General features: G+C 35.6%; 1 protein-coding gene and 1 long non-coding RNA gene across 6 annotated transcripts; one reads left to right on the forward strand and one right to left on the reverse strand.

Moving 5' to 3' along the window:
- Positions 1 to 363: 363 nt before the first annotated feature.
- On the reverse strand, positions 364 to 6,685 carry LOC121267518 (ankyrin repeat-containing protein ITN1-like). The gene is made up of 6 exons (XM_041171406.1): positions 6,569 to 6,685; positions 6,244 to 6,411; positions 2,532 to 3,011; positions 2,117 to 2,266; positions 1,229 to 1,668; positions 364 to 1,118 (listed from the first exon to the last, which is right to left on the reverse strand). Exons 2-6 carry the CDS (start codon positions 6,380 to 6,382, stop codon positions 489 to 491), a joined length of 1,839 nt encoding a protein of 612 aa, XP_041027340.1. The 5' UTR covers positions 6,383 to 6,411; positions 6,569 to 6,685; the 3' UTR covers positions 364 to 488.
- LOC121267521 lies at positions 2,413 to 24,255 on the forward strand. 5 transcript variants are annotated; one of them, XR_005941032.1, is made up of 6 exons: positions 2,413 to 2,423; positions 18,054 to 18,057; positions 19,703 to 19,707; positions 21,980 to 22,183; positions 23,229 to 23,537; positions 23,785 to 24,255. It is a non-coding gene; the product is annotated as an uncharacterized LOC121267521 (long non-coding RNA). The 5 variants fall into 5 exon arrangements; XR_005941034.1 differs by having other exon boundaries at positions 22,101 to 22,183; XR_005941033.1 differs by lacking the exons at positions 2,413 to 2,423; positions 18,054 to 18,057; positions 19,703 to 19,707 and adding an exon at positions 9,363 to 9,377 and having other exon boundaries at positions 22,101 to 22,183.
- The last annotated feature ends 1,209 nt before the right edge of the window (positions 24,256 to 25,464 follow it).

Below are 25,464 nucleotides of genomic sequence, written 5' to 3' on the forward strand. Positions count from 1 at the left end.
CTTGTGGAGTGGCATGAATGGGGATGAGACGAGGAGTGGAAAAATAGGAAGAAGAGAGTGTAGGGAGGTGAAGGATTCAGGAGGGAGAAACCGATGGGGAGGGAAGAAAAAAAGAGAGAGAAAATGAAAGCTTTTAAGCCCAAAACACACCGTTTTCTTCAAGTGGACTGGGCTTCTCCGTGGCTTTGGGCCTAGTTTGGGCCGGGGTGTTACGCAAACTAATTGTGGATTTTGTAATGCAAGTATAATTTACAACATTATAACTAAAAAGATAATAGTGCCTCGATCTAATCAATGAAGATGATATTAAAGTCTTGATGGAAATAATTCAGATGAAGATAAGTTTGACCTGATGCTCTCAATTCTATGTTCTTCCATCCAAGTTCCGAATCACTTGTTCATCTTTAGAAATTTCTATTCCTTTTCATTTGTCAAGCATTGTAGATCTTCTACCTACTAACCATGCATGTTGCCCAGTCCAATTCTTCCTAGAAAAGTCGACCCTCACGGGGTCGAAAAAGAAACCTAGACCTATACGTTGAGTGGAATATATCAGCCCAAAGTCTATAATGTAAAACCAAAAATAAAGTAACTGGTATACCAGCTGAGCCGATTATAGCAATTGGAACACTTGGGGTTTCATTGTGATAGACTAAAAAGCATGTTACGCTGAAAGCTACCACCATGCCTGCTATAGAGATGAAGAGTGCTACGAGTCCAAGCAACAACCTCGCAGGTAATGACTGAAGGAAATCCTCTTCTGCATAACGTGACGTGAGAATTGACAGGAATATCAATATCGCAGTCGAGGAGGACAGAAATGTAACTGCATCTGATATGAAGAACGCCATAAACCATTTGTTTCTTAAGAAAATAGGAGTGCCTAAATCTTGATTGTTGCCACCCGGTATTGTGAAGGCCGCAGTGAAAACTACGGTGGCAATCAGGGTCGCCACAAGCATGCTATAGTTTGCCGTGTCCTTCATCCACTTTTCACCTTCTTTCTGCAAATGTTCATGTGTCTTTGTAAATAACTCCCAAGGAGTATTGGCAGGATTCTTGTTTTGATCTAAATTCACCATCTTCGTGTATGAAGGTTGCACAATGGTTTCTATCTCCTGAAATGATCACCGTGTTAGCAGTTGACAAGTGAAAGTGTGAGGATATCTATATATCTATGTTTGTGTGTGTAACTTGAATAGAAACAAATTTAAATCATATACAGAACCTTAAACCACAACAGCTCTCGCTGCAATTGAAGTGCTGCTCCTGATATGATATTTAGCCGGTCAGGAGGAGCTATTTGTCCAGCTAAGTGCAGCATATTGTTATTGTAATGGTCAGTATAGAGTGCGATGATACCCTTGATAGCACCTAGCTCATATATCAGACTGAATACACTCTCTTGCCGATATTTAAGAGCAAGGTGAAATATACTTCGTTTATTCTGGTCTACACTCCATATGAGATCAGGGTAGGAGCGTATAAGTATAATTAGAAATTCAACATTCCCTGATCTTGCAGCATCAAAAAGGAAAGAGGAATGGTCTTGAACCAGCTTTATGAAGTCTCTCTCTGGCAATAATAGAACGTTTTTCCAGAGGAGATCAACCAATTGATATGCTATTGTACCCATCAGAGCTTTGTTATAGATCATCCCTCGGAACCCTGACATTATTATGAACAAAATTAACTCATTATAGTTCACCTGGTACGAAATAAATACCGACTCTATAAACAATAAAAATGGAAACCCCGGGTGCATGTGCAAATCATGTTGAGTTGTCAAAATCCAATCTAATTGCCTGGAATTTCTTGATGGGGAAATTAAGACTAGTAGGAGTGCACATTTAATGCACGTGCCTAGTTCCCCCTATATAGACAATTTCAAATTTCAAAAAAAATTATGTTTTGTAAACAATAAGGTAGGTAATTGCTCATCTACCATGGCATGTAAAACGTACCCCGAACTGATTTCTACTGGACTAGAGGAAAACACAATAACTATGTATATATATATATATATATATATATAGACACACACACATATCGTTAATACTTTAGATACGCACGCGTGCCATTAGAGAAAGATTGGGTTGGAGGCAAACTAACTGACAGGAGTTTAAGCATGTTTCCCAGATGGATAGTTGACTTTTGCTGCCGATTGCAGAAGGCTTTTTGGCTAACTCTTGCAATGCTATCTTCCCATATGAATTCTTCATAGTCGATAATTCTGGATCCTTTTTCAGAATATCCAATGCTATATCTGTCCATGAAGCAGCAGTACAGTTTATATGACCTTTCTCAAGGGTCCATGCATGTGTTAAACAAAAATTCCCATAACATTATAATACGTATCGAGTTTCATGTTAGAATATATATTTAAAATAAATAAATCACTCCCAACTTAGAATCTCAACTTTGTTATCATCATCATGTACTTAAATCATCACTTTTTTCTAAACTTTTAAACTGATTGGAAAGACCTCAAACAATAGTAATGGCACTGTTGAGATAAAGGACGTGCATACCGTACAGATCACTGGAAATAAAAGCAACAAGGATATCAATGCGTTCAGGAGCAGTCAAACGTTCAAAAGTAGTGACAGAGTATAGATAAGAAGCCATGTTTCTATGTCCTTGCAAAGCTGCCATATAAAGCGGTGTCCTTCCTTTACTTCCACGGATCAGTGGCAGTTCTGTATTCTTATTCACCATCTCCTCAGCAATTGAGACGATTCCTGATGCAGCAGCGAAGCAAATTGCCGTATTTCCATGTGAATTTTTCAGTGCTAAGTCGTCCGAATTCATCCGTTTTACCAGCTCTTTTACAAAAGCTGTGCGCTCTGCTGCAACTGCGATGTGAAGAACCGTATCCTTCTTTCTTGTTATGTGATAACTAACAGCATCTGGATACATATCAATTACAGCCTTAGCAGCTAGCCAATCATCTTTTAGGGCGGCTTGATAGAGACGAACACAAGTGTCAAGGAAATGAAATCTGCTCGTCCCTGGAATTTTTTGGACTAGCATAAGTAATCAAAATATTTCACAGTGGAGTGTTTGCTAGTTAGATGGTATTAAATAACACATAATAAGAGAAATGGTGTAACACCTAGTATTTTAGTGTATTTTTTTTAATTGAAAGATTATTTGTTATTAATTTAAAATTTATTCTCTTGTTTTAAAATTGTTGGATTTTTTTAGTTGTGTTATTTTTATGATTTTTTTAGTTTACGAAAATTATTTTTGAAGTACTTTCTCTAAATTAATTATTTTTATGCGTTTAAATTTCTTCTCAAATTAAATTAACTTGTTGTGGGGTTTAATTATTTATTTTCATTTTAATCACTGCGTTTGAATTATTTTATTTTACTTGCTGTGTTAAAATCGTTTCCGTTGGATCGTTTTTGTGACCCAAGATATGAGGATTGGACCTCATTTCTTTCCCTACATTTTCTCTTTCCTCTTTTCTTTTCTTCTTTTTTTTTCTTCTCCTTCTTTTTCTTTTCTTTTTCTCCTCTCCTCTCCCGCGCGCCGCACGACTCTCCCCCTTTCTCTCTTCGTCCGTTTCTTCTCCCATCCAGCCCCGCCGCCTCGCGCTGCCGTGCGCGACACCGCCCGGCCCACTGTCCTTCCCAGCCACCAGCGACCACCCCCCTGTAATCTCAGCCCCAACCGCACCGCCGTTAGCTCCCACGCACATCACCAAGCCGCGGCACTCCCGGCCACCATCTTCTCACCACATCATCCTCGACCTTCTAGCAACCCAATGGACCCAACCCCACCTCCGATCTGTCACCGGTGAAGCCTCACCATCAACATTTCCGTTTTGGGCATTTTTGTACTTCAACCGCCTATTGCGCCGCCACCCACGGCCAACCACCACCACCACTAGCTTCACCGACATCCCTAAGCCCTACCCTATCAATCTCGGGTCTTCGTTTACACCCGTTCAAAAGTAGGTTTTTGAGACCCACGGCCACAGTGCTTTTGGCACTGTTTTGTTGCTGCGTTGCCGCTTTTAGCACCTCCGTGATCTTTCAAAAATTATATTATAGCATTGTAAGTATTTTTCTCGAAGAACTTTTGAGATTTAAATGTATTTTTGCGCTAATTTATATTTACTGTGAATTTGCTGTTTGTGCCGGACTAAGTCCGAGGAGTAAAGGGGTCGGTTGGATTGGATGATGGAGTTGTTTATGTGATTGGTTTATGCTATGAAATTTGTTGGTTGTTTCGGATTTAAATATTGGTGTTTTGAGTTTGACGTTGGTCATGGTGGATATTGGTGATTTTTTTAGGAAGTGGTGATATATTTTGGGATTATGAGGGTTTTAAGTTTTAAGAAATTAAGATAGATTATTTTAGAAGCTTAGGCTTAAATATCGAAATCCGTGATTGATTGAAAACTTACGAAATTGTGTGATTATTTTTATAGGTGACGATTTATAGTCGACTCGACATTTTTGAGGAAATTTCTGAAAAGCTAAGTTGCCCAGGTAAGCGGGGTTCATATATTAGTTTTGCATAAAACAAATAAAATGAGGTTGACTTTGAGAATAAATGTGTTTACTTTTTTTTGAAAAGAGATGATCTGAAAACAACCTCAGATGTTTATTCTGCATATGCATAAATTCTACATAAGAGAAAGTGTTTTTCTGTCATGACTGGTGTAGACATGAGCTAGTTTTGTACACTTTATTTCTGAACTATGTAAAAGAGCGAATAAGGAATTCTAAAAGTTTTGTTATGAACAAATGATAATGTTTTGTTTATGTTTATCTCGAACATGTGATATGATCTGAAGCTTTTCAGTATTTTGTTTTGATGTGATGTGTCATCTGAAAATATTGGCATGAAGTTTTGATTCTGTATATGATTGTAATCAGATTTTCGATGAAATCCGTTCTGTTTCTGTTAAGGCCCAGCCACGGGTATAATGGTGGTTTATAACCCTACCACGGGGGTGAAACATGGAAAATGGCCCAGCCACGGTTATAATGGTGGTTTATATACCACGGGGGTTAAACATGGTATTGTCCCGATGTGATATTAAACGATGATAAGATTATAATGTTTCAGTTTAGAAATGCCAACGGATTCTCTTTTTGGAATAAGTATATTTTTCTGAAAAATTTCGCTCTAATGTTTTTGTACAAGTTTTATTTCTGCATTCTGAAAGTAAATGTTTTGTTCGGCTTATCAAATGTTATAAATGCTCATGTTTACATGCTAGTATATGCTCTCTGCTTGCTGAGTTGTTGATAACTCACCCCGTTAATCTTCATAATATTTCAGATGACATCGATGGCTTAGCTGAAGATCAGTATTAGAGTCTATGAAGAAGATTAGCATTGATTTGTTGTTGGGTATCTCATAATATTAGTGTTGGTGTTGGAGGTTAATTATCTTTCTTAAGTTTGCTTCATGGATTTAGACGGTTTATGGAAACTATGTTAATGTTTTATTATTTCTAGTTGTTATTTGAGACATGAAGAAGAGTTGATTTTATTTGGGTCATTGGATTGAATATTGGATAAATGAGTTTATTTGATTTATTTAATTGAAATATTTACGTTTGATTTGAGGTTTGAAAAATGGATATATTCTTGAATTTGGAAGTACTCTAGCCTTGTTAGAGCTGATTATCAGGTTTTATGAGTTAACTCTCCGGACCCTCGGAATCGGGGCGTTACAGTTGGTATTTTCAGTTATATAGGGTGTAAGCGCCGCACACTTATTTAGAAAAAAAGCAAATAAATATAAGATCATATGAAAAATTAATGTTTTAATAGTAGATCATCCTACTCTTAAAAAGAATGTATGACGTTTGCATAGTCTATAACTGTATCTATCATTTCTCACCAAATGAGTTATTCTACTTAGAAGCCGGGTATATAAATCACACCCTCTATTTTATTGATCTCATCCAACAAAACTTAATGCGTAAGAGATTTTAATTTTAAATTTTTCTAACAAGTCAAATTTTGCCACGTCAATCAAATTTAGGGTATCCTTTGCATACCGGCTTCTATAGAATTTTTCATCTTAAAAGCAATAAACAATTAGTATTAAAATACCTGGCAAAGTCTGGCGGGAATCAACGTTTGAACAACCATATAATCTCAATCTACTCTAATATCATGTTTAATCATCAATGGTCTGAAATTAAGCTTATCTACTAATTGCTACGTGACCAATAATGCGGCCGGGCGAGCTAGAGAGAGAGAGAGTACTTACTCTCATTAGCCTCATTTCCAGCATTCTCGCTTGAGCTCAACCCCTCCAGTGATGTAGTTGCGTCCCAGAAATCTTCAGTTTGAATTGATGATGGAACAGAAGAGAGTCGTTGTTGATTCATACCGTTTCCATGGCTCATCGTGGAAATGCCTAGCTAGCAGCTCACTCCTTTCAAAGCAAAAACTTTCTTCCTTTGTTGAAAAGTGGAGAAAAGGTTGTTCCCCATTTGGTTATTATTTGAAAACGTAGTGAGAATTGAGAAATTGCAGTAGAATGCTAAATCCGAAGATCTGTTACAAAAGATTGCGAATATCGGAATATGTACCTGTGTCGTTACAAATATACTGATCGAGCTTCAGAGCCTTCCTGGCAGCCAAAGAACTGGGCTTTTGGATGATTAATTAACGTCCAGCTTGCAGGGTCGTTTCACATATGCGTGGATATACATAGACATTAACACAAACACAAATGCATGGATATATATATATATATAGACAATTACAAGTCAGTCAAGTAAATATAATTAATTAGTGCTGTTCTGACTTAGAGGTAAGCGCGTTTCGGTCTTTCCACATTAGAATAAGAAATATCGAAGATTAATTAATATTTTAACGAGAAAAAGTCACATTTTCATTCAACCTTTGTGCGCCTGTGGATGGAAGACAGATCATCAACCTCACAAACCAAGAAATTGACCAAGTCTTTCGGGGTATTTTAGCCAGTCAGTGGCATCTAGTACTATTATTTCAACCACCCCAAAAACAAATACATCCGCAACGACCAGCAAGTCATAAAGCAGTGGATTAATTCTCTGATTCAACTTTTTATTGCCTAAATTTGCACAACAGGCTCGAATTGCGGAAATAATTATCCTCAGCTCATGGTGATGATTTGAGTATTGATACGGTGCTTTTCATATTTATCAATAAAATAAATAATAATTAAGTAAATAAAAATAAATATAGAGAGATAACGATTTACATGATTCAGAATAAAAGCTTACATCTACGGGTTGTTTGAGACGAAATCCACTTATGAATTATGATTTTAAAATCTCTAATGGCCTCACATATTGCTCAATATAATGAAAAAATTTAGAATTTTAGGAGGTTGAAGATGATGTCTTCCTTAAGAGAAGATCCTATGCAGTTACTACATTTGGAGGAGTGTATGTGTAGAGAAGTTGTGGTGAGTCCCTTACATTTGTAGAGATCTCTTCTTTTTATATAGATCTATTTTCTTTCTTGAAGTGATTGAGTCCAACCTGCCTTGTGAAACATTCCTTTTAGGAGTCTGAACCAACTTCTTTTGGTTTATATCTATAACGCCTTGTTCCCGAAGGTCTGAAAAGTTAGCCCTTAATATCTAATATCAACTTAAATAACACAACTATAAAATCCAAAAAACTCTATAAAATATTAATTCATTTACTCGACCTAAAAAGCTATGTTCCTTCATAGGGACAACAAAGAAGTTCTCAATAACATAAATTAAAAAGTCTCCAAAAACTCAAAAATATCCTTAATTCATCAATCAAAATACCGAAAATAAATCAATTTACTAACTACAACTCTTAAATATGCACTTGTACCCTCAAGCACTTATTTCACTACGATCATAACACCTTGCTAAAATTTCTTACTCTTGTTCTTCAGCTGAACCATCAAAATTATCTGAAAAGTATATGGAGATAAGAGGTGAGCTCTCAACAACTCAGTAAGCAGAGAACATATACTAGTGTGCAAATATGAGCATTTATAGAATTCAGAATGAAGAACAAAATAATTTTACTTTCAGAATGCAGAATCAGAACAAATTATCAAAATATCAAAGCGAAAGTTTCAGAAAATATTCTTATTCAATGTCTTTTGGCATAGCATAATTGACCACCATCATACCAGAACATCATATCACATCAGAGGCCATGTTTAACCTCCATGGTAGGGTTGTGCAAATCCCAATAGCTAACCGAGTAGAAACAGAATGTGAATCTTCCTCTTATTTATTCTCGGAGTCCTGAGTGTACACACAGGAAAGACCACCACAAAAACCACTTTATTTCCAAAGTGTGTGCACCAGAAACAGAACAGTTAGTACCAACCCAAACAGGAGCCACTATTAGCACCCGTGATAGGTCAAACAGATCACCATCTACAAATCAAATCCAGATTCAGAATGTCATGCCAAAATTTTTCATAAATTACATCATATCAGAGTGCAAAACATCTTCAGAACAAAACAGATTAGATCACAAAAATATAATTTATGTACAAAATTTCATATTCGCTCTCTTTTGCACAGTTCAGAAACAAAATGTCAAAAATAGGCTCATGTTTACACTAGTTATGCCAGAAAATACTTTATTCTTATACAGAATTTCATGAGTAATGCAGAACAAATAACTGAGATTATTTCTAATTTCTTTTCAAAACAAAATATGCATATTTTTCAAAATTGACTTCAGTCCATTTTATTTTTGTGCAATGTCTAGAATAGAAACTCCGCTTAACTAGACTTCTTAGCTTATCAGAAATTCTCCACAATAGTACTAAACGAAAATCAATCGTCACCTATAAAATAATCATATATCTTCCATAAATTTCCAATCTACAAATTTCAATATCTAAACCAGAAATACCTATTTTAATACTCTAAAACCTACAATTTCTCTTAACTCTAAAACACCATCATTTTCTAAATTCATCAATTTTTCACTTAATGACTCCGACCAAAACATTAATATTAACTAATATAATTTTGTACTATAACGTGAGACAAAAACCCATATAGAATACTAAAATATTTATTGAAAACGACATAGCCTCATGGAAAAAAAACATGTCCTACCGAAAACACTTGTTCATGAAACAATTGGCTAAAAGGGTAAAACTATAATTATAACTCAAAATATTTACTAAACCTACGGAAGTTTACGGAAACTAAACACTTATACTAGGCAGCATCGTTGTGCTTGAAGAATAACGAAGGACTTACCGAGAGAAGTTTTGAGCGGCGGAAAGCAGCTGGAGTGGATACGCTGGCGAGCTGGGCACGATGGTGGGAGCAGCGGCAGAACACTAGTTACAGAGAGAGAGAAAGAAAGAGATCAATTAATGAGACAGAGAGAGAGAGAGGTTACGGGATGAGCAAGCCAAGCGTGAGAGAGAAAACAGAGAGGGAGATTACCGAGAGGTAGAGGTGGCGTGAGGTGAACCTGGGGTGACTGAAGTCTTCATCGGCAGTTTCTGGGGCCATAACATGAAGGAGCTCTCGGTGGGAAGTTGTCGCCGTGGCTCAAGGTAGGAGGAACACATCCTCTATTTCGGGAGTAAGGAACAGAGGTTTTGCGGGATGGCTAATGGTGGCTACACTAGTGGGTTCGCATCTGGGTCACAGTGGTGGCTTATGGCAGCGTTGTGGAGGAGTATGCAGCAGCTTGACCTCCTTGGGAAGCTGTAGTTCCTATGTGATGGTTGAGTAAAACCGTGAAGGTGCAAACTGGCATTTGGCTGTGCGTGGGTGAGTCTCTTGCCGTGCGTGGGTGAGTCTCTTGTTGTGCGATTCGAGGGCTCGGCGTCTCACATGGTGCTATGGGGCGACAAAAAAAAACTGGGTGGTGGCTGGCAGCAGCTACGTGGAGGTGCAGGACTAGGTAGGTGGTGCACGATTGGAGCGGTTTGGGAGGAACTGCGCGAAGTTAGGTAGGGGCTACTCTTGGGATCAAAAAGAGACGATTGTGTATTCTAACATGTGGTATATATAGGTGATTGAAATACCAAATTAAAACCCTAGATATAGGAGAAAACGGCGTGCATGCATAGGGATAAAACCGACGTAAAATTGTGTAGAACGTGGAGTCTGAAAATAAGATAACACGGGCTTGGACTTTATGGTCCATAAAAAAAATATAGGCTTGGCGCTAGGCTCGGGTGTTACAATCTCTTCATTGCCTTATCCCTTCTTTGTCTTATCTCTTGACTTTATCTCTTCCTTTATTATTAGTGATGGGTTTTCAATTGGCGGGACCCAGTCAATTTTATCGCTAACAGATGCCCACGATTCTTAAGGTCAACTTACTCAACAAAGAAATCCTTGAGAATCTTCAAGTCAACAGCGATGGAGGTAACCTGTAGAAAACTGCAAAAATATCAATTCTGGGAACTGGTCAATATTTTGCTGCTCTTATGCAATACAATGGAGATTTTCATGAGTGGTAAGAAGAATCTGTGAAATTTGTAATAAGGGCCTTCAAGGATGGGCCTCTGGGAGGTCTGTTTGAAAGAATGTTTGCGTGATAATTGAGTGTGCTAACAATTGCATGTGACTGTTTATAATTGGCAAAGTGCGTAAATTTCCGTATTTTGTGATCATTTTTTGTTTTTGGTAGCATTAGTGGATTTTGCCTTCTTTTGTGATTTTTTTCTTGTGTTTAATGTATCTGTTTTTATGTAAATGTAAAAATTTATTTGTAGCAACCTGTGCTTAAGTAGTCAGGAAGCCCTTCGACCCCATGGGTTCATCTTAAGTAGTTGTTGAGCCCGTGTGAGGTGGTTGTAAAGCTCAGAGGCTCGTTGCCGAAAGTAACTCACTGGCGGCAGTGCTGGCAAGTGGAGACACTCTCCTTTAAGTGTAGCTGAAGGATGCCTCTACCTCATTAAATGGGCAAGTGTAGGAACTCATCTTAGATGTTAGGGGATAATACCTTGACTGCATAAAATGGGCGACTATAGGAACTCGACTTAGGTTCTAGCGGGAGGATGCCTCCACCTCATAAAATAGGTGAATGTAGGAACTCAGCTTAGGTGTTCCTCAACCATGTAAAATGGGCGAGTGTAGGAACTCGGCTTAAGTGTTAGCAGTAGATGCCTCGATCATGTAAAATGGAGGGAGTGTAGGAACTCGATTATGGGTGCTAGTGCGGAGCATTGACTGTGGCAAGAGATGTCAGAGTTGAGCTCGAGTACTTTGTTGCAGTGGGAGTTGAAGCATGAATGCACTTTGTGGCTGGAGCTGGAGCTTGATCGTACTACAAAATCCAATAGGTTAGATTAGATAATCCAAATCATAAATGTGAAATTTGCAAACATGAGACATCTCGCTTGAGTGTGGTGAAGGCTGGTGACACACAAGTGATGCCTGTAAGCAGCCATGCTTTGGCAACAATGAGGACACAAGATGCTCGCGAAGCCGAGTGGTCTATTCTGATGATAACAAATTAAGATGCTCGAGTGGTGCTTGAAAAGAGTTTCGTAGTCGGTGTTTCGGGCAGCGCAAGTGATTTTCAACAAAGTATGTTCTCGGGGCATGTGGTCACTAGGATTATTGTAGCACCTCAAGAAGTTTTGTTAAGAAAATCTCTGAAAACTAAATTTTTTGTTAAAATTAAATTAAGATGGCAAGTTTGAGAAAGACAAACCAGAGTAATTTAATTGCTACTTTCAATTATTCCTTGACTGAAGTTGTTTGTTGCTGAGTGATTTTTTATGTAATGCGTGTTGTTCGCTCCTAAGTATAATCTTTTTGCAATTTCTTTTTGTTTAAGTGAATTGTGACTCCTGGTTGATTATAGCTGGTAATCAAAGTGCAACATTTTTGTTCTTGTGTTCATGCTTGCCTGCTTTACGTGCTTCATATGCGTTGAACTCCCTACAGCTTTGCTCCACCTTCCTGGGTCTCTTGCTGGTGCACTCTATCTCTAGTTATGGTAGCCGGTAGTGTCATGCCGCTATTTGATATGTGAGGTACTCCAGCTACGAACCAGTTTGGCACAGTATGCAAGCTAGACATGAAGCATAGATGTTGGTCTAGTGCGGTACGACAAGATACCTTCGTTGAGCTCCAGGAGACGTTGGTCACGTTGCCTCCCATAGAATGGTTGTTTGTCTGTGTGTTGTTGCTCACCATTCTCCATAAGACAATAAGTCTCGCATCCGAGCTCTTTCTTGACAAGGTCGGTTGCTCGCCACCTTTGCTCGTCGTAATTAGTTGCTCGCCATGGAGTGGTCTATATGTGTACGTGTTTGTCTGTGTGTTGTTGTTTGCCACCTTTCGATTGACCTCCAATGTGGGTTGCTTGAGGTTCTCTCTGTGGGCAAGGAAGCATCCAGGATGTACAAGGTTGGTGAGGGTGGCGAGGAGCTTCTGCAGCGTGAAACCTTGGTCGCCATGGTGCGGCAAGATGTTACACCAGGTGAGGCAACTTGTTGCTACATATTGGAGGTGGCGCATGCTTGTTGTGGCTAGGAGCTCTACGGTGACAGAAAATGCCGGTAGCCCAGGGGTGCATACGACCAGGCTGAGCTTCACAGCAAGGGGCCACTTCCGGCGTGGAGAAGTGTTTTCCTAGGTATTGCACATGGCTAGGAGCTCTATGGTTGATGGAGCTTTTATTGTTAGGGGTCACCGTGCTGGTTATAGAAAAATTTGGTGAGCATACTTGTGGCCGGTGGTTGTCCTTCAGGGTGCACAACAACGTGCATCCTCCACCCACAATGCTATGCCCAACGTGATCAGCTTACGTGGTCAATGAACTTCCCCACCAGTGATAGAAATCGTCAGTAGGTCTGGTTGTAGACAGTGGTGTCCCCATCAATTCACGGACGCTTGTGCATGGGCCTTCGATAGCTTGTTGCTCTTTATCCACACTGTGCATAGTGCTCCATTCTTCGCCATCGTTGTATCTCCATCGTTGTTGTATCACTGATGGCTGTAGGTTCTGCATGATGATGGAAATGGGTGCACCCCTTACATGCGCTATGCATGCTGCACGTGTGCAGTGCAGTCTACTTCTTATGTTCTTTCTCTATTTTTTTTACCATTCGATGCAATGTTAAGAGAGTAAATAATAGGGAATATCAAAGTTGAAGAGAACTTATCTGGTTGTTTGAGGCGAAATCCACTTATGATTGGTGTTTTTACAATCTTTCATGATTTCACATATCGCCCAATACAAATGAGAAATTTAGAGTTTTAGGAGGTTGAAGATGATGTCTCTCTTAAAGAAGATCCTGCTTTGTCAAGTCATGGATCCTGTTCATGCTTTGTCAAGTCATAGATATTCATCTATATGGATCAGTTCAAGCACGACCCATTTAACTGAATCAGACTTTCAAATCCTAACACAAATCATTTAAATGACGGGTTGTATCGTGTCACATGTTTAATAATTAATTAGAAATAGGTCAATACGACACGATTCATATCGGTCCATTTCACATAAATGGATTGAACTAACCTGCATAAACTATTTGACCTGATTAACAAATTTCACATAAAATTTAAAATCTCTATTTATTAATAGCCACAATATCTCTAAAACAATACTAAGACTACCTAATAACAAAAAATATCAATATTTTTCATATTTTAACCTATAATACAACAAATATTACAAACCCAAAAATAAAAATTATGAGCATAGATTCAAAGTTATATCCCCAAAAATAAAAACATAAGTGTAACACCTTGTACCTAGATGGGTCAGAGAGTTACTACATTTCATTTAAAATCATATCTCACGGTATAGACAGAGACTCAAATTTCTCAATTATACATAAATCTCACTGTTTTAAATCAACTACTCTAAATAATTAATTAGAAAGATAACAATATCTTAATATAAATATCAACTTCCAAAACACCAAGCCATGAGAACACGACAAAATATACTAAATGAAATCCTCAAACAATCACAGCATCCTCTTGTGTTTAATCCACCATACTTAAATAATCTCGCTCATGCTCCCTAATTTTGATCTTTAGCAAAATATTCAACTCGTCTGAAAAATATTGTATAGATAAGGGGTGAGTTATCAACAACTCAGTAAGCATAGAACGTATACTAGTATTTAAATATACAAATTTGCAAGGTTCAGAATGCAGAAAAAAATATTTTTAGTTTTTGAATGCCTAATTAACACATGTTATTAAAATATCTGAGCGACAATTCAAAACATTCATATTCAAAAATTTTTTGGCGCAACATAACTGAGCATCATCATATCATATCATATCATAATATAGGTCATGTTTAACTACTGTGGTAGGGTTATGCAATCTAAGGATAGCCAAGGAGAACATGAATCACTCTGTTACCAAAACGATGTGCACTCAAATAGAGGCTACTACTATAACCAGTGGCAGGGCTGGATGCCACTACTATCACACGTGGCTAGGCTGGAGGCCACTATTGTATCTTGTAGAAGGGCCATATATTAGAGCAAAATAGAAATATTGGAGCCATCACAATCTCAGAATCAGAATCATCGGATCAGAACCAGAAACATAATCAAACACAGAATCAAAATGTCATCCCAAAGATTTTTCAAATGCCACATCATATCAAAATAGAATACTGAACATATTTATATCATCTTCACATAATCACAAATAAATTTAGAGCATCTTCACTTAGGCTACATTTGAGCAGTGAGGTGATATTAGATGATTGGTGAATAATGATGAAAAATAATAATAAAATATTAAATTATAGTGAATAGTAGTAACAAGTAGTGAAAAGTAGGTAGAAAATAATGATAAAATATTTAATAGTAGTGGAGTGATCTCAGATCACTAGAGATCACTCCATTATCTGAACGCAACCTTAGTCATGCATAAATTTTAAGATTTCATATATATATATATATATATATATATATATATATATATATATATTGCAATATTCAGAAACATAATGCCAAAAATAACTCACGTCTATACCAGCCATAACAAAAACTATTTTTATCCTTTTGTACGGATTTCAAGAGTAATGCAGATAAATGACCGAGGTTATTTTCAAGTGTTCTTTTCATAACAAAATATACATATTTTTCATAAAATCAAGCTCAGTTCATTCATTTTATGCAAAGTCTAGTATAGGTACCCTGCTTATTTGGACGTTTTAACTTTTCTGAATTTCCTCACAATAATACCATGGGATATCAATCGTTACTTATAATAGTCACAAAATTAGTGTAAATTTTTAATTGAACACGTATTTCATAATTAAAACACGAGATATATATATAAAAAAAAAATCTATATTCTCCTAACATCTAAAATTCCCAAACCCTAAAATATCATTACCTCCAAAATACTTGATTTTCATATAATTTCTCCGAACAACTTCACGATTAAATTCTAAGATCATATTACTCCGTAAATTGATCTTATAATATTGTTCATATAAACACATGATCTTGCCACCGAAATATACTGATTAAATCCCTGATATCGACAAACCCAAACGCAACTCAAAACATGATTGAACTTAAAATTTGAGCCCAGTGAGGATAACTCTACCATGGATTATACTCAGTGACATAACCATAATTACGTAAAAACAACTTCATGGTTTCACAGAAAGGCTACACGGTAGAAGGGCTTAGTGGCACTTTTATGAATAAGTAAGATTCTGGACATCCTTGACTGAGAGGTAGGGATAGATATTACCTACGGTGGGGAGTGTGTAAACTAAGAGGGAAAATTGTGTTTGTGAAATACACATTAATATAATAGAAATTACAATAAAATTAACATTTAAATAAAATTAATTTTGACTGAAGCATGAAAATTTCACTCTCTTTAAGAAAATTCAAACTTTTTACAATGTATAAAATTTCAAATTAACCGGTGCAACAGAATTCGTATTGACTTGACTACTCTAAGATATAACAGTCTGTACAAGTGGTTGAATTCAAAATTTCATTAAACGAACACGTCTTTTTTGTCTAAAAATATTCTAAAAAAATATGATCTACACACTTTACATTTTTATTCTTTCAAAAACTTCACACTATTTCTCCGTACCTCAAGACAAAAAATGTGACCAATCGCTAATTATTCTCGCGATTGATCAGAGTCTCGTCATTGCATTTGATATAGTTATTTTCAGTAATTTCCTAAACATTGAAAATATATATGGGAATGGTATTACTATTTTTTGTGAAAAATACAACATATATATTATATAGTCATTTCAGTTAATGTTATCACACAAATTAAATAGCAATATTTCCCAGTTCAAAATCTATGTTCCGACTCGACTCGATTAAGGTGTATTCCGATTAGCCTACCAGGAAGTACATGCGCAATGATTGTGTTCCGACCTTTTTTTTTTTTTTTTCTAATAGCAACGAATGCAGTCAATACTCAATAGTCTTTCTTGGTGTAAAAAAAATAAAAAATAAAATAAAGCAATAGTCTTTCTTGGAGATGAGGTTGAATATGTGGCATAACACTCTAGTACTTGAATTTGCTTTAGAATAAGAAGTCACGTGGTCGATTAATTTGCAATTCTTTAATTTTCTTTTTTTCTCGTGTTCTTCATTTTATATTTGCTTTCTCTCTTAGAATTTGTGGGTTATCTACAGAATCTTCGAGAAGATCTGAGCTGGGTCGCTCTTTTAGAATGAGTGAGTTCTTATGCGGAGGAATCGCATCCTTCAGTGTTTATTTCATGTATAATTATTTAGTATAGTAATTTATATATAAATTTAGAGTATATTATTAATAATAATATAGTATTAGACTGTTAGTATTAGGCCACAAAATATAAATTATAATTAGTATACATTATATATTATGTATATTAATATAAAAAAGAATATATAAAAAATTTATTATGTCATAAAATATTATTACTAATACTATATATATTTTATGTTTAAAGCATACGATCAAATAAATTTTTATGTTTAAGGTTAAAATTTTATATTATAAATTATATTAATATTATCTTATATATAATTACAATTTATATTATTATATATATAAAATAAAAAAAAATATTATATATAATATAAAAAAATAATTTAAAATATATAATATAACCAATTCATCCGATCCTAAAAAACGTAGATTCGAAACTATATCTAGGGGTGTGCAAAATTTTGAGAATTCAGACTCCGTCCGACCTCCGCTCCGACGCCGACTCCGACGGAGTCGGAGTTGTCGGAATTCGGAGTCGGAATTCGGAACTACTCCGACTAGTGATTCGGAAGTGGAGTCGGAGTCGGAGCTCCATGTAGCTCCGACTCCGACTCCGATTTTTTTTTTAAAACCCAGCTGTAAAACGACGTCGTTTTACAACTGGGTTTAAAAAAAAATTATTGAACGATACCGTTCCACTTAATATGGAACGGCGTCATTTCATATGTCTTCCTAAGGAAGCCTTCTCCTCCCCTTCTTCTTCCTTTTCCAGTTCTTCTTCTTCTTCCTTCTCCATTCTCTCTCGCGTCTCCCGTCCCAGACTCCCAGTGCCAGCGTGCCGCCGTTCGTCGTTGCTCCTCCGTGCCGTCGTTTCTCGTTGCTCCTCTACTCAGCTTCCACCTACGGTGAGCCCTAAATTTATGAGCCCTAAATTTAATTCAAGCACGTCTCTTATGAATTGGAGCCTGCAGTTGTGATTCTTGTGAATTGGTTGTATTGAATATTCAATATAGTCCCAACACGGCACTCAAAATCCTGAATTTTACATTGTATTGCAGACTTGCGCGCGAGCGAGATGTCGAGCGCAAGTCGAGCGCACGTTGTATTGAATATTGGCTCGAGCGCCATGTCGAGCGCAAGTCGAGCGAATCTCTTTGGATGGATTTTGCTCGAGCGCCATGTCGAGCGCACGTCGAGCGAACCTCTCTGGATGCATTCTGCTAGAGCGCCATGTCGAGCGCAAGTCGAGCGAACCTCTCTGGATGGATTCTGCTCGAGCGCCATGTCGAGCGCATTTCGAGCGAACCTCTCTGGATGGGTTTTGCTCGAGTGTCACGTCGAGCGCACGTCGAGTGAACCTCTCTGGATGGGTTCTGCTCGAGCGAGGTGTCGGGCGCAAGTTGAGGGCACGTTGTATTGAATATTGGCTTGAGCGCCACGTCGAGCAAACCTCTCTGGATGGATTCTGCTCGAGCGCCACGTCGAGCTCAAGTCGAGCGAACCTCTCTGGATGGATTCTGCTCGAGCGCCACGTCGAGCGCACGTCGAGCGAACCTCTCTGGATGGTTTCCGCTCGAGCGCACGTCGAGCGCACGTCGAGCTAATCTCTCTGGATGGGATAACAAAGAAGTTCTCAATAACATAAATTAAAAAGTCTCCAAAAACTCGAAAATATCATTAATTCATCAATCAAAATACCGAAAATAAATCAATTTACTAACTACAACTCTTAAATATGCACTTGCACCCTCAAGCACTTATTTCACTATGAATTATTAGATTATTAGTATTAGGCCACAAAATATAAATTATAATTAGTAGACATTATATACTAATGTATATTAATATAAAAAAGAATATATAAAAAATTTATTATGTCATAAAATGTTATTACTATATATATTTTATGTTTAAAGCATACGATTAAATAAATTTTTATGGTTAAGATTAAAATTTTATGTTATAAATTATATTAATATTATCTTATATATAATTATAATTTATATTATTATATATATAAAATAAAAAAATATTATATATAATATAAAAAAATAATTTAAAATATATAATATAACCAATTCATCCGATCCTAAAAAACGTAGATTCGAAACTATATCAGTGCCGATAAATTTTTTTAATCTAAAGGAGCTGATTTTAGACCGGAACAACCTCGGCGGGCCCTCGAGGGAGGGAGCCGAGTTGGCAGTTGGTAAATATGCCTGCCAGAATGGATTTTAAAGTATGTTTTGATAAAAATAAATGAAAAAACAGCAAGCCCACCACAATTGACTTGGCTATAATTGGGCGATCCAAGAAGAAAATCAGATGAAAAAAATTTTGATCCAATAAATGCTTAGGAAATTCTATAGATTATCTAGAAATTTTATCTCAAAGGCAAAGTCAATTTATTATTCTTAAAGTAATTCGAAACTTCTTAAATTTTATCAGATAAAACATAAAATATTCATCTCATCTAATCATTATATTTATTTTACATTTCTATATAAAATATAATAAACAATTTAATTTTTATAAATTTTAATTTAATTTTTTCAAATTTTACAATAATAATAATATTAAAATATAATATTTTAAACTTTTAAACAAAATATAAAATTTTCATACTACCTCCAAACCAACCAATCTTATACCATTGATTTAGTTAGAATTTTTAAAAATTTATGGTCCCACAAATTTTTTTATAATTTTCAAATGTAAATAAAACCAATAAAAGAGTGCCACGTGCCAGTCTTATAATCAGGTACTAAAGCGCCTTACATGGACGCCCCTATACAGCTGTAATGCATTTGATAAATAATGGAGAAGGCCCTACCCTTCTTTTCATCAAGTGTCAATAAAGTAAGAATTTAGTTTTCTTAACCGATAAGCATTGCTCCCAATTCCTTTTATTTTTACCGAAACCGACACTTCTTCTGCTCTCCCTCTTCTTCACGCGGACACACAGTCGCTTGCGCATAACCAAAACTCAAGTCACAGAAATTTTTTGTGAAACCGAGAGAGAGTGCAAAAGCTTTGGTAAGTGCAAAAGCTCCATTCTTATTTTTAGTACTTAGATGTAGAACATGTTAGCTTGTGTTGGAAGTGTTTTTACTGGAAATAAAAGGTTGGTTTGTGAGTTGGTATTGGGCGTATGTTTGGTTAGCGTGCTATTAATAGTTGATGATGCCTCAAAGTTGTTGGATGTTAATTTTGTGATTGTAAAGGAGTTTTGTGATGAGTATGATTTGGGTTCAAGCTTCTATTATGAGCTTAGTGTCCAAATATGTGACTTTTATTTAAGATACATGATGATGGGTGTTAATATGCAACAATATTACAACCCTACGTTATGGTTATATAGCACTTTTATTGTAAGATAGTGATGATTTGAGTTCTTGTTTAGAAATGTTGACTTTTACGAATTATATAATGAATACAATTACTGTTTAGGTTTGTAGTGAGTGTGAGTTGTTCATATATGAGATAAATGCTTAGGATTTAAGTAAATAGAGGCCATATGCATCAATACTAATAATAAGAGTCGGTTTGATGGCTTGATGTTCAGTTATGCATTAGTTGATGTTTTATTGCAAATCTGGAATTTTTATGACTTGGATGTTATGTTTGGACTTATATTAGACTTGATGATTTGCATGGTTTAGATGCCCAAGAAAATCAACATATTTCAAGTGGATGAAGTTATAAGTTCAAAATGGTTATATACATGTCTCGGGCTGAGCTGTTAATTAGTGATTTAGAGATTTCCTCAAAGTTATCTTGGATTAATTGTTTTTTTGAGCATGATAATGTGTAGAATTGATCTTTATCATGAATATTTTAAGAACTTAGGATACTATGATGCTTTAAGCACACAAATACATCATAGAAGCAAGAAACTCCACATTGAGCTTTGCTTTGTATTTTGGGTAAATTTGGTTATTTGTGGTGGAAGTTTAATGAGTTAATTTTTTATTAAACTCTGTCTTGGGATGAGGTTAATTGCTAATTTTGGTTTAAAGCTTACAAGCATAAGATTAAGCTTCAAAATGAACTTAGTGATATGTTTATGTTCAAGAAATTCAGAATTGGTGTTTTCTTGGGTTTGCAGAGCGATAAATCATATTCTAAGGTTAGAAATGTATTTAGAATAGAAAATACATGTGATTTATGAAGTTTTGTGAAATTTGGGGTTAAATTGCAATTATTGAAAGTTTTGGGATTAATATGCAATTTTCAAGAGTAAAGGGGTTAGTGTGCAGTTTTGCTAAATTTTGGAAGTTTTTCTAACCATAGTATATACTTATTTATTTCAGCCTTTGAAGTTAACTTCTTAAAGTGAGGGAGTTCGTAAGTTAACTTCTAACTTGTGGTTTATGTTAGTATGCTTAGTGATAAATGCCATATTAAAAATTCGTATTCATGTTCTAAAGTTCTATAGATATTTGAATTATTCATGTCATGATATTCTGTCATCCCTTATGAAGCATATGAGCATGTCATGAAGCATAAGTTACGCATTAAAAATATTTTTATCATGACCCAAGTTAGGATGGTGGATTATCCTAGTAGAACTCCTCTGTCTACTCTAGAGTACATAAATGTAGAGTGGAGTCTCCTGGGTTAACGAAGAATAGTTAGTGACATCGAAAGAGATAGTAATAGTCTTGGAGCGAGGGTAAGTATGTGCCTTCTTGCTGGTGGAGGCTAGAGAGTACTATAAGTGAAGGACGTTTACATGAAGTTTGAGTACTCTTGAGACGAAGCCATAGGCAGTGTTACCTGTCGTGTGGTGAAGATAACTAGTAAGTGCATACAGTTTTGTGGGGAACTGTGAGGTACCATAAGCATGTTTAAAAGATGATGTTATGATGATGATGATGTTATGATGTTACTCTCTTTTGCTAAAGAATATGGATGGGAGAAAAATACAAATTTTGAGTAATGCAAGTTCATGTCATTTATGTATGCATTTCATTTTTATTATTAACCATGCTTTTATGAACTGTTTGTATGTTATTGGTCTAACTTATTGAGTTTCGATGTTTGTAATTAAGGAGTATGCTACTCCAAGACATTTTATTTTGCTTTTGGGTCTGTAAATATTGTACTGACTAGCTGTCCGTAAAATCTGCTCTTTGTTTATATATGAGTGATGTTTGTGATTTTAGTTTATTATGGTACAAATTTTAAACTAAACAAATTTTTCCATTGCAATTATTATATATTGCTAGAAGCATGCTAGATGCATTGCATATTATCTATCATGTATGGGGTATGTAACCTTCTGTTGTATGTCTTGACACTTTAGTCTCCGTTATATCCTAAGCGGGGTTGGGGGCATCGCAGTACTTACCTTTAAAAGCAAATTATTTGTGCTCTACTATGTATTAATTAACCCTCTAAACCAGCTGAACCCATTCCTTTATCAGTTGGATTGACCTGCTTAAGTTCTTCATCAACAAAGGAGCTGAAGTACCTTATCTCAATCACAGACCTCTGTAGATCTATCCAGGTATTTGTCTGTCTAGCATATTAAATTCCTAGCTTGGTCAGTTGGATATGCACTTGCTAAATAAAGGCCTCCCTGTACCCTATCATACATCTCTCTACCTATCATACATCTCTCTCTACACGTATTAATTTTTCTTTGATCTCATATTAGATAGATCTAGTCTTATATCTTTTTCATTGTTTCCACTATTAGCGAAGTGAATGGAACTTTTCAATTTCAAGAAGTTCTTAGCATATATTAATTACTTGTTCCTTATTTCGGTATTAATTTAGTCGTCTACATTATACCATCAAAATGATGGCATCCGTATGATGCCATCAAAATGATGGCATCCGTATGAAATTGCATCGAATATCACTTCAGTTCACGTGTACTTAATTGTGCAACTGCTTTCATTTTTAATGAATATATATCATTACTGATTTGATGAAACTGTGAAGTTAGGAAAAAGGTGATTTTTTGCATTACAGTACTAGTTCAGATTGTCACTTCAACTTGGTAACATGAAATTGAACTCGATAGTAATTGCGGATCAGCATTCTGCAGTGAATATGTATCCATGCCATTGAACTCAATAGTATAAAGCAACCTGAATCAGGATAAGAAAAGGGTAAAATTTGTATATTTGCTTTCTTATTTGCTATATATACTAAAAACACATTTCCTTATTACGTGACATTAATCTTTATTTAGTTTCATTGATCCAAAGCTTAGATGTGTAATCTGAATTTTAGGGCTTAGATTATGAAAAAAAGAAATATAATTAACATGTACGTCCTACAATATTTAATACTAAATAATTAATAATAAAATCCACATGATGATATTATGTCTATTTCCCTCTACAATAAATCCTAAAATTTGGGCAAACTCTAGAGAATCCATTTAGGCTGACATATTTTTACTTAATTTATTGACATATATATATGCATAATTGACTTATTGCGCATCCATCATCGGTGCCAATGTTGGAGTTGAGCAGCGAGCTAGCGGTGGTGCGTGACTTGATATTTTTTAATTGGGCTTGTTTGTTCCATGCATGCAGCGGCACAAATAATGATTCAATCGAAAAAATACTCTTCTGGGATATCTAGCCACCAGTCAATCAATATCATTATGAAGAACATGCAACAGATCCATTTAGGCCAGACCGGTAAGGTGAAACCGAAAGTGCATCACTCATTCCAGACCAATTCTAAGATGAAAGTAGAAGTCAGGAATTCAGTCGAGATCAGGAGTAGTACTAAGGTGCAAATGCCAAGTACTAATTTCCAGTCATCAGTCAAAATCAGAAAGGAGAAAATGGAAATGATCCAGTCCTCAAATTCTTCCGGCCACACAAGCAGGAACATCGGTAAGAGTACTACTAAATACAATTATGAGTTGTGCAAGTATCACATATTCTTTGACTTATTGCGTCAAAAAATTAATTTTTTTTATATAGTTTTTATATTTACTCATTTTTTTGAAAATAAGTGTCGGTGCTTATGCACTCTATGACTGCAAATATTTTTTTAAGGAGATATATAACCAACTTATTGCGAATAATTAATTGATAGAATAATTAAGTAGGCTTGTTAAATATTGTGGTTGGCATGCAGGCCGCCAACTAATGCTACCATCGAAGGAGACCAGTAAGGGGCAAGGTCAAAATATAAGACCAGTAAGGAAGAGTAGTAACCACCACTCAGGATCTTGCCACACAACCAGGACCAGTACTAAGAGCAGTACTAGAGAAGAGCAAAAGAGTACTGAAACCCGAAAGCACTATTATAGAAAACCATAAGCAGCAAAGCCACACATGATCAGTGATCTAGCTGTTTGGGAAAATAAGTTGACAGTACGTTCGGTATTGCTCTAATTAGTAGTATTCTATATATTGTGATCGATCGGTGTTTGTGTTTTTTCTTTAAGATGTACGTACGGTGGTGTATTTGATGATCTGTGGGATGATGCCTTTTAATAGTACAATATACTTATAATTGTTGCCTTTTTATTTCCACCGGTCTTGAATTCGTAATCATGTATAGGGAATCCGATGGAGTTAAATAAAACTCGGTTACCTTGGATCATCTCATATATAAGAGTATTAGTATTGGATTAGCTATTTCACTAGGCATACTTTTACCTAATATTTCATTTTTGGCTTTTTGTCAATCTCATTCAAAACTTAATGCCATATTAGATAATCCATCTGAACTCTATATAATAAATAAGATATTATTTATTTTTAACTTTATTATTTCTTTAGAATTTTTTTGCATATTTTACAGATCTACCTGTTTTAATTTATTTTGTAATTTAATAAATATATTTTATTTTAGTTATTATAATTTATAATGTGTAATTTTTTGATGACTTTTTCTTTTAAAATGTAACGGTTATATAGTTTATTCTAATTCAATTATTGTTTTTTTTACTTATATTTTTATTGATTATTATTTGCAAGTGAGAATCAATATCTAAAATTTTATGAATTTGTTAATTTAATTTTATACAAACATTTCTTGTAAGTTGTAACGTTTGGGTGAAATAAGAATAAAAATTAAGATGGTCTTTCTACCGTTGAGATCAAATTTTTTGAACCTCTTTCGGTTATTGTAGTTAAAAGTTAACATGATTTTATTTTGCCTAATCCAATATAAGTCAATATTGGCTTCCAACAAATTTAATACAACAGAGCCCAAGTATCCTTAAGCTAATCAAATATTATAGTCATCCAATCTTTCAATAAAATCAAATATAGCAACTTAACAATTAGGGAAAAGCTCCAATTCTCAATCCTTTGATGGTGTCTGCTCTCTTATACTCATAACCACTATTGAACTCTCCATCCGCATCAAATTCTATGATTCAAAGGAGCAGAATGATATTGGGTCTACCACGATGAGATTTTGCAAAATCTCAAGTGTTACAGTCTCGCTAGAGCCCGTTGTCTCCTAACGACAACCTAGAGGATGTCACTTAATATTATGCGCTCTTGAGTAACCAAAAGTGCTCCACTGAGATCATGCCTCATCTCGACTTGGAGTCATAATACACATACCCCGTAAAGCCATATAATTAAAAAATCTAGCAATATTACAAAATCCAATTTACTCACATAAATTATGCTACGATGGAAAGATTTTCAACAAGTAGATACAAGTCATAAGGCAATCCAATGATAAGATTGTAGCAATTATTTTACATGTTATATACAACTCAAAAATATGAAGTCAATTAACATTTACAAGCTGTAATTCAAGGTAAGGGTGGGCATTTCTAGCAAATATTGACAA

The sequence above is a fragment of the Juglans microcarpa x Juglans regia genome, chromosome 5S (assembly GCF_004785595.1).
Source record: "Juglans microcarpa x Juglans regia isolate MS1-56 chromosome 5S, Jm3101_v1.0, whole genome shotgun sequence".
NCBI lineage: Eukaryota > Viridiplantae > Streptophyta > Magnoliopsida > Fagales > Juglandaceae > Juglans > Juglans microcarpa x Juglans regia.

Coding starts and splice junctions, on each gene's coding strand:
- LOC121267518 (XM_041171406.1), bottom strand. CDS start 6,382: ATGAGCCATGGAAACGGTATGAATCAACAACGACTCTCTTCTGTTCCA. Junction 2,267..2,531: donor TATTTCCAGTGATCTGTACG/GTATGCACGTCC, acceptor CTTCATGGACAG/ATATAGCATTGGATATTCTG. Junction 1,119..1,228: donor GAGAGCTGTTGTGGTTTAAG/GTTCTGTATATG, acceptor TGATCATTTCAG/GAGATAGAAACCATTGTGCA.